At 42.5% G+C, this 9,850-nt stretch overlaps 1 protein-coding gene and 1 long non-coding RNA gene across 2 annotated transcripts; one reads left to right on the top strand and one right to left on the bottom strand.

The window, feature by feature from the left end:
* Nucleotides 1-1,033: 1,033 nt before the first annotated feature.
* LOC123097505 (putative ubiquitin-like-specific protease 1B) lies at nucleotides 1,034-9,834 on the top strand. Its single transcript, XM_044519271.1, has 9 exons — nucleotides 1,034-1,837; nucleotides 2,232-2,311; nucleotides 2,401-2,494; nucleotides 2,604-2,702; nucleotides 6,653-6,745; nucleotides 6,837-6,956; nucleotides 8,642-8,745; nucleotides 9,067-9,139; nucleotides 9,318-9,834. The coding sequence occupies exons 1-9, from the start codon at nucleotides 1,181-1,183 to the stop codon at nucleotides 9,378-9,380; spliced, it is 1,383 nt and encodes a 460-aa protein (XP_044375206.1). The 5' UTR covers nucleotides 1,034-1,180; the 3' UTR covers nucleotides 9,381-9,834.
* Nucleotides 3,111-6,284, bottom strand: LOC123097506 (uncharacterized). Its single transcript, XR_006447345.1, has 3 exons — nucleotides 5,405-6,284; nucleotides 3,492-3,702; nucleotides 3,111-3,407 (listed from the first exon to the last, which is right to left on the bottom strand). It is a non-coding gene; the product is annotated as an uncharacterized lncRNA (long non-coding RNA).
* Nucleotides 9,835-9,850: the final 16 nt, after the last annotated feature.

Genomic DNA, 9,850 nt, shown 5'->3' with positions numbered 1-9,850 from the left:
GTTAGGAAACCTTAACCATCTTTGATCAACGAGCTAGTCTAGTAGAGGCTTATTAGGGACACGGTATTTGTTTATGTATTCACCCATGTATTTAGGTTTCAGATCAATATAATTCAAGCATGAATAATAAACCTTTATCATGAATAGGGAAATATAAAATAACAACTTTATTATTGCCTCTAGGGCATATTTCCTTCACCATGCCCTCTCCCTGAACTCTTGCTCTCTCGACATGGTCTTCTTTGGCCTCGGCGATCAAAGGTTTGCACGGGGAGTACTCGGCTGCACCAACATGGTTGATGGGGATGATTGTGGAAGCGGCAGGGAAGGGCGAAGAGAGGGGGCGATGTGGCGACCAACTTAGGGGGTGAGTGTGGCGGTGACGACAATGGGAATTTTTATATACCCGCGAAGGGGCGTGCTCCGACGAGAAACGGGGGTGGATTTACCACGTGCGGGTTGAAAAGGGGTCTGAAATGTGGAAACCATTAATTGGCGTTCTTTTCTGGTGGAAGCGATAACCATAGGGACTAACGTCTGCGCGACCGGTTGGCGGATGACGTGCGCTTCTTACCAACACTCACAACCTTCAAATATGAACTATGACGGGCCGTATATGGAGTGCGCCCCATAAATTATGATGATCCCAAGGCATGCACCTCTACTAGAGTACCCTTTTTAGCCGAATCTACATATCAACGGTTATTATGTCGATCGACACGATAGAGTTGCCATTAAGCATTATACTCGGTTATGATTTGGTCGGCTTGTGATGTTTTTTTTCTTTCAAGAAGAACTAGACACGTGCCTTTTTCAAAAGGGAAAAAAGCCACATTTTCTAGACAAACAATTAGCCACGTGACTGTCATGAGCCAGACTTGTCGAATTGGGCCATTAAAGTATTATTATAAACTAACAGATTCTTCTAAGAAAAGAGAGTATATTAAACTAACGGAGCCATGTTAAAAAAAAAAACTAACGGAGCCCTTGATTTTCCAGACGAGGACCTTTTTGCAAAAGGAGCGTTCGGTCATCTTCGCTCGCTCTAGTCGCCCCGCCTTCTCCCCCTGCGCCGGGCTCAAACCCCTAGCCCCGACGAACCCAACCTAGGGTTTCCGCTTCCAGCATGCCCCGCTGCTGACCTACTAACTTCCATGGCGCTGGCATCCTTGTCCCTGCCATGAACACGGACGCACAACTCCGCTTTAATTGCCGCAAGCGCTGCCTACCGGCTGACGGTCGCCTCGACGACCACTGGCGCGGCCAGCAGCGCAAGCGCCGCGGCGTCCGCGTCCTCGTTCCCGACTGCTTCCTCGTGCCCCCGCCGGAAGCCAAATCCGCTGATTTCGACATGTGGTACTACATCCGCAGCATCCCGGACATGTGGGACAACGGCCTGAGGCTGCTCAAGGGCTGGGTCCGTGCGTCCAAGGATGTGCCGCAGGATCCGTCGGATCTCACGTGTCTCACCAAGAACAACGATGTGAAGCCAGGGCGCGTGCTGGCCGCGGGGAATTGGAAAGTAGATGACCCCGTGAAGGTCGCCTTGAAGGCGGCGGCGCCGCCTCCTCCTCGGCGGGAGAAGGTGAAACCGTATTGGAAGTATCTCCACGAGGAGACGAGACATAATGACAAGAGCTTGGGCGAGATCGACGCCCGGGTGGCTCTTCTGGAGAAGACGCTCGAGGAGCAGAGGAGGGTGGCTCTTCTGGAGAAGACGCTTGAGGAGCAGAGGAGGGTGGCTCTTCTGGAGAAGACGCTTGAGGAACAGAGGAGGGTGGCTCTTCTGGAGAAGACGCTTGAGGAGCAGAGGACGCTGGCTGAGCCGCCTAAGGAGGTATGTTTTATCAGCGCCTTTTTATGTTGGTATATGCAGGGTGAGTAGGAAGATTATGTTCATGGACGAGAGCTCTGTAAGAGAACCCAGGTTGCAAGAGTGGACAAATTGATAACGAGGGATATGCCAACTGGATTTGCATTAGGCTTTAGAGAAAACTAGTGTTGCCCCAATCGAAAAACATGCATTGAATTTGCGAAAGAAATGGAGAAGGCATAGCGAAATAGCGCGCAATCTTGAAGGTGTCAAATCTGGTTTAACTGCTTCATCAAGTTTTGAAAGGGTCCTCTTCTGTTTCTTTTCTCTTTAATGGGTGGCTGATTGACCTGTTTGATTGTGACAACCTTATATTCTCCATTAACCCTTTGATTTATGCGTGTTGATCTGTCTTCAGGATCTGTCTCAATTCTTTGTACCTTTAACTGCTGAAGATGAAAAGGAAGTTCAGGATTGTTTGTATGGTAATGGTTCAAGGTACATTTGATGACAATTGCATCTTGTTTGAAGCTTTCCTATATACTCCCTCTGTACAGAAATATAACATTGCCCCTTTTCACTTACAGTAGCAAAGTCCTGGTGCTGCATGAACCGTCTAACATTGAGGTTAGCAGGGAAAAATTTCGGTGTTTGAGACCACATGGCTGGTTAAATGATGAGGTAAATATTCATCTTAAATGTACTAAACCATCTTCACTGATCGCAAACATGTAAGTTTTACACTGATATTTTCATGCGTAATGGGGAAAGTGATTCCTGTTGTTTTCAGGTCATTAATTTGTACCTTGAATTGTTAAAGGAGAGGGGAATGAGAGAACCAAAAAGGTTCTTGAAATGCCATTTCTTCAATACATTTTTTTATAAGAAGGTTAGAATATATGCACCTTGTGTTTTCTCCTATTGAATGTGCAGAGTGTCATATTAAATATTTGCATATCTTTCCTGTGTTCTATGGCTTTGTTTGTTTTTGCATTTCTTCTAATCACATGCCGACTTAGGATTAGTTGCAATATGCTTGATGAGCGGTTTAGATACTGTGGTTAGCGCTCGAAGGTTGCTATATTGTACCTTGGTTCTGGCTCAATTTATGGACATGCATTAGCTTATCACTTAGTGTATGTTCCATGCTGCTTATGCCTGTCACTTTATAAATTACTAGTAAGATGCCCGTGATACGCAACGGAATCACAAAAGACGATGTGGAACATAATTTACTTAAATTGTACTAGTCAAGAGTGAGTACATTGCTACAAAACAATAATAAAATGTACCGAGATATTGATCAAAATGATGTTATATTGTTGATCAATACACGTCGAGCACAATCGAACATACGGTTTCCAACTAAAAAACCCTTCTTCTAAGCCAAACGGTTTCTTCTCCATATTCACCTTTCAGGAGGACTTCCTGTGCTTTATCATTCCTTGCTCTATCCTATAGTGCATAGAGCATGTGACAAAGAAAATCTTTCCACACACGCATTTGGCAATTGCAATGACAATCCAAATAAGTCTCTGTCTTCAGCTCCTCCTCGCTTAACATGTGCTTCACCCTCCAGCCCACACACCATTCTCTGCTAGAAATAGTGACATATTAAGCACATCACTTTAACCTAACCTTTACTATCAATAATAGAAGAACGACAATGCGACAATACCAATACTTGTCCCCACGAATCTGTGCAATGGAGGTATGACGACTACTGACTGAACCTGCTAGTGCATTTCCTACTCGGTCACCCTTCCATGTCACGCATCGTCATCTCTCCATGTCTGTGAGCATTATACGAAGTAGCATGCCGCCCATGGGTAAACGAATTGATATTGTAGCGTTCCAAATCACTTAATTTTATCTTGTAGCATAGAATTCTGCAATATTGCAAGTGTGTCAGCCAATACCAAATATTGCTAAAACAGTTTGCTAAGTGCATTATAGTCCCACAAACATATCACAATCAGCAATCGGCCAAGAGAACGAACATGAAAAAAAAAGGAAAACGTAATTAAAAGTACTTGATATAAAACTTGAATACATAAGAGAGTATATACAGGTTCAAACCGTATTGTATGCACATGCATAATTGGCACTGGGAAAATTATGGTACAAAAAAGCACAGAAAACACAAAAGAGATAACACACAATGTCCGTTGGTGCACTAAGATAGACTACAACGAAAACAATTTGCTACCATGGGAGATTGATGCACAGGGCTGGATAGGATGACACCTGTGGTAGACCGTACCAGCTAGTCCATCCTCCACATCTTAACCACACAAAGCACATTTGATAGGTTCTGTAATATATTTAGGCAAAAGGGGGAAATGTGCCTATAGAGGGTCCATAGTATACCTAGACAAAGGAACAAACAATTGACAACACTTGTGATGCATTTTATATGGAATGCACACTAACTGATGGAGATGTACCTATCAAACAAAGCCGACAGACATTTTATAGAACTATACAGTGACTTGCATCTTCCAGTTTTGATGTCAACTCAGCAATAAAAGTGGCATCCTTGTCTAATAGTAGTATATTCCGAAACCGATCTATATCATTACTAAATTTTGGGGTGCCAACAAATTATTTTATCACAAAGTTATGGCAGGCATGGTATTGAGGTCAATTGCACAAATAGGCATTGCTTAACAAAGATGAAGCGGGAGTTGATGATATGTAGAGACGTTCTTACTCTTCATCAACACCAATACCTTGGTCTCTAATGAAGTAGATTAGATGTTGAAGGGCAACAAAAAACATATATTCTTTCCTCTTTATGTCTAACAAAACTCCCGCTTTATAAGTCTGTGTGCTTCTCCAGTATTTCAATTTCTGCACCTACAAAAAGGTGGGGATATTGCTAGGAAGATATTCATGCTAGAATGCTTATGGCGGGTTTGGAACAACTTAGTATTGTGCGTAAGCCAGCTGCCTACATAAGTTAGAAGATGAAAAGTCTAAAATACTCCTGAATTTTCAGTTACCACCATACCAAATGTTACATCATCACGCTACAGAATACTTGCCTGTTTCTGAATTTTAACAATCAATAGTTTGAATAAACACTTAGAAACAAAAATCATAATTTGTCAGACTCCACGATCCATGACATGAGTAGTAACCACCGTCCACAGCCCATGTCCGTTGAAATAACATTTATGTAGAAAGAGTTCTGGATGCAATTAGTTGAATAAACCATATTTCTTACCAGCTAGCTAGGAAAGAATGTGCAAATCCAAATTATGAACTGTCTAATTATTTAACATTTGCACTAACTGGCACTTCCAAAAACAAACAAATGCAATCAGGTCGGCTTGAGAAGTCTGCTATGGAAGACACAAACAAATAACATATTTGGAACACAAATATGTTGTCTTTTAAGGAAGAATAAACTGCTAACTGCACATCGTCCACTGTTTTGGTAGTTGCTGCTCCCGTATACACATAATGCAGAGAACAAAACTGCTCTCTGTAGTTTCTTCTCAATACACACATATTGAGAGAGAAATAATTAACTGCTCTATCTCAACTCAGCAAGAACGCACTAATGTAACTGGATGTAGAGAATACCTGGAGGGAAGTTGACCACCAGGTTGTTAATCCGACCACGTGAGTGACTCCTGCGGCAGCCTGTAGGCAAGTTAGGGGCAGCGGCGGGACGAGCTGATGCTGGTATTGGGGCCACCTCCACCGGATCCACGAGCTGTGCATCCGCATACGTGGCGGCCTGGCTAGGTGTCTGTCACCTCATGTGTAGTGGCTGTGGAGGTCTGTAGACTAACTCGAGCCAGCTGCCATATGAGCTCACCCTGGGATTGGGGCGATTTCCACCAGATCCGGCAGCTTGGCAACCTCGTATACGGAGGGCAGAAAAATCGAGTATCTCGTCTGTAGGTTTGGCGGCTTGCTCGGGAGGACGGAGATAAGCTTTGGATGGGCGAGCTAGGGGCGGAGGCGCAGAAGAACGGGGGCGTTGTAGGCGGCGCAGATGTGGGTGGCGGCTAGATGGAGGGGGCATCGGCACACAGGTGGCCGGTGGGAGGGGCCGGCGGCGGCGAAGGTTCTAGCCTTCTAGGTGTCGATGGATACGGAGTCGTAGGCCTAGAGGTCAGGAGGTGGGCGGCTTGAGCTGGGAAGGGGTGGGGATTGGGGTTGGATGGGAAAGATCAAGGAGTTCCGTGAAAATTTGGGCAGAGTGGCGGGCATGTTTCTGCAAATGTGTCATGCCTTGCATTTGCATGCATTAGATGGAAATCTGATGGTCTGAAATCATAGATGGCAGGCACACCGCACACCATCATCACTAACTGAGATTTTTATGCGAGTATAGATGTGGTTCAAAAGTATCTGTTTGGCCACAAATTCTTGTAATTATAGATTATCAAGGACTCACGACCTTGTAATATACCGTGGAAACATCTGTTTTTTTAAAGCTAAATTATACTTATGTCACTTTTGTACATCATTGGTCATTGATATTAGGATGTTTGAATATACCATGATTTCCCTCCTGGGTTTCTTAATTTGAATTTTTACGTGGGGCATCTGTTTGGAATACATTATAGATTGCCCTCCTGAGTAGTCACAATCAGGAAAGTTTCACTTCATGCATGTCATGGACACAGTGACACACACATTTTTGAATGGAGAGTAGTTCTCTGTCTGCCTTATTTGGTTCCTTTTGTTGTGTTGTTACTTGATTTGAGACCTTTGATTGGAAATTAGACTAGATATCATGCATTTCAGCCTTGATTTTCATTTGGATAAAATTGATTACCATCTAATTCAGCCCTGTTTATTTTCTGAATTCTTGCTCAGCTTGCTTGTGGAAAAACTGGATATGACTACAAATCTGTAAAAAGATGGACTACCTCCAGGAAGTTGGGTTATGAGCTCATTGAATGTGATAAAGTAAAGTGGATGCTGCGTTCTTTAATTTTCTATTGTTACTGCACGTGCTCTTTGACGTGCTTATTTCTTATGTTCAGAATTTACTTTGCAGATCTTTGTCCCCGTACATCAAAATGTGCATTGGTGTTTGGCAATTATAAACATGAAGGCGAAGACAGTACAATATCTTGATTCTCTTGGCGGCGATGATTTTCGTGTATACGAAATGCTGGTAACTTCTTTTTTTCATATTTTTTCTTCCAGAAAAGACACCCAAAGGGCATGTTAGATCTGATAATTATCAAGGAAAACAGTAGCTAGTACAATGGAAACACAGTTGGTAACAGTAGCTAGTACAAGGGCAACAACAACAACAACAACAACAACAACAACAAGAAAACCTTTAGTCCCAAAGAAGTTGGGATAGGCAATTGGACGCAAAATGACCAGTAAAACAAAACTACATTGAAAATAATACTAGTCATCTTCCTTCGATAGTACGCCACCCTCCGGATATTGAAAATTGCACTGAACCGACAACAAAGGAAACAGACACCTGCAAACGCCCTCGCCATACTAGGCTTTGAAGACCACAATAGCCACTCACCGCTTGAAACGAAGAAACCGCTGAAGGAACATCGGTTGGGGCATCACCCCACGCAGCATAGGCTTACAATTCTTCACCACGAGTCCATAGGGTTGGAGAAACCGGACGACAAATCAAAAGAAGATGCCGAAATCGCCACACCAAGATCCAACCGACAGCTTCTCATGATTGACACACCAACTGCCAAGATCCGTAGAGAGCCAGATACGGCAACACCTACCCTCATAGGCCCTTTGTCGAACAAATCGAAAGAAGATGCCGAAGTCGCCACACCAAGATGCAACCAACAGCTTCCCTTGATTTGACACACCAACTGCGAAGATCTGAAGAGCCAATGGATATGGCAACACCTACCCTCACAGGCCCTTCGTCGGCGTCAAATTGGACGATGTCGAGGTAGGGAGAGGCTGGAAAGACCTTATTCCAATGCGCCATCATCACCACTCGCCACCACCCGGCCAATGTCACCAGGAAACCAACCTAGTAAAAAAACCCTACTAGAACTAAGAAAAACGAAGTGGATAGGTCCTCACTCCTCTTGCCGCCGACGAGACTGCTGGATGGGCGATAAGATGGGGACGGTGGCAGCGGTGTGAAGAAGGCTTTGGATGACGGATAGGGTTGGGAGGAGGGAGTTTTGCGTTAGAACTGAATTTTTATATACTGCCTCTATTCTTTTTTTACTTCCTAGAATCCTTGTTGTCGAACTTTTTAAAGATTTCCTTGCAAAGAGAACTTTCTAAAATTGACTGTTTAGATTTATTAATTTTTAGACTAGCTATAAAATTGAATCATTAGATTTATCATTGAAAAGTATATGTTAATTCCACTGATACATCGTAATGGGAAGTTCAAATGTAGCATGCCAAAGACCTTGAAAAGTCATACATGATGTAAAAAGAAAGCAGGGAGTTATTTTTTTAGATGAAAAGGGCGAGCAGCTGGCAGTAGATGAATCAAATGCACCCTGGTTCCATTCCAATTTGGGAGTGCTTATTTTTCGAGAAAGTTAGTTTACTATATAAATAGCTTTTTGTAGTTTAACTTAAGTAAAACTTCTGGTGCACCTCCGTTTCAAAAAAAAAAAAAACTTCTGGTGCACCTCTTCCAAATGTCAAATGTTAAATTAGGGGAAACCATATGTTTATGGGCCTCTGCACATGTGCTATGCTCTGGGAGAATTCACCTGATCTTGGTTCTTTCTATCTGCTAGAAGTACTAAATAATACCATCTCCATTAGGCATTTCCGTCTAATTCTTGCTTATAAATTGAGTAATGTCATGGTGTTTCTTCTTTACTCCATATACAGGCTAGATATATTGTGGATGAAGTGAAGGACAAGAGTAATAAAGAGATTGACATAAGTTCTTGGACCAAAGAATCTATTGATTGTATTCCTTTACAAGAGAATGGGTACGTCTTGTTTACACTAATGATCATTTAATGCGTAAACTCACTATTTATGGGTAATATCCGCTTTCAGTTCCTGTAACCATAATTTGTTGAGTATTAGTATCATTTACTCCCCTGATCCAAAATAAGTGTCGCAGTTTTGAACTAGTTTTGAACTGGAATTAGTTCAAAACTGCGTCACTTTTTATGGATTGGAGGTAGTAGTACATATGCACCATCTGTATATGTCCTTTCTTTGAAATCCATGTTTAGTTGGCTGGTCGTGCACAAAGTATGTTTTAAACTCAAAGATTAATTTTGACGGGTCTTCAATTATTTCAGGTGGGATTGTGGTATGTTTATGCTCAAGTACATTGATTTCCACAGCAGAGGAGTCAGCTTATCTTTTGGTCAGGTGAGTAAATTTGATCTGCCAAAAATTTAGCACTGGATTTGTTTCTGGGACTCTATGGAGATGCTTATTCTAGATTGATGCATACACATTGGGGCTAAGTATAAAATGGCGGAAGCTGGTCTATCTTAAGGTGATTATATGGTATGAATGCTTATGCACATTAGTTTGTCAACTGCAGGAACACATGGAATACTTTCGGAGGAGAACAGCTAAGGAAATCTTAAGACTAAGGGCTGACTAAGTCTTCTCTTTGGAAAATAAAGACAATTAAGTTCTGCAAATATTAATTATTGGGCCATTCTCCAAAACTGTGCCTTCACTCTTGGATGTTGCTGGCAAGGGTAGAAAATGTCCATTCCCCTGAGAAACTGAAGAGTTGCCGACCGTGACCTATAACTGCTGGCGTTGAAGGATGCAGATGCTAACAAATTTCTGTAAAGCTCTTCTATATATGGATTTGATTGGCAGGAGCAGGAAAAAGGAAAGAAATCTTGAATAGGGGTTTGAGATTTTTTTTTGTAACTTAGAGAAGCCTAGTATTAAACCAGTGGCATCTTCCTTCTGTTAACTCGCTTTTGTTTCAGAGTTGGAGAAATTCCTTTTCCTGTTTTGTTAGCTTCGATGGCAAAAAATTCTGAAGTTTTGGTCCGTGTAAATTTCTGTATCTATTCACCGCAGTGACATTTGATCGCTCATGTAGAGTTTTGGTAA

The sequence above is a fragment of the Triticum aestivum genome, chromosome 4D, assembly GCF_018294505.1.
Source record: "Triticum aestivum cultivar Chinese Spring chromosome 4D, IWGSC CS RefSeq v2.1, whole genome shotgun sequence".
NCBI lineage: Eukaryota > Viridiplantae > Streptophyta > Magnoliopsida > Poales > Poaceae > Triticum > Triticum aestivum.
The sequence above is the reverse complement of the archived record's forward strand: the minus strand, read 5'-3'. Positions and strand labels throughout refer to the sequence as shown.

Excerpts from the sequence above, each read along its gene's own strand:
- LOC123097505 (XM_044519271.1), top strand. The coding sequence starts at position 1,181 with ATGAACACGGACGCACAACTCCGCTTTAATTGCCGCAAGCGCTGCCTA. Across the intron at positions 2,703-6,652 it reads ATACATTTTTTTATAAGAAG|CTTGCTTGTGGAAAAACTGG; the intron begins GTTAGAATATAT and ends ATTCTTGCTCAG. Across the intron at positions 9,140-9,317 it reads TCAGCTTATCTTTTGGTCAG|GAACACATGGAATACTTTCG; the intron begins GTGAGTAAATTT and ends TGTCAACTGCAG.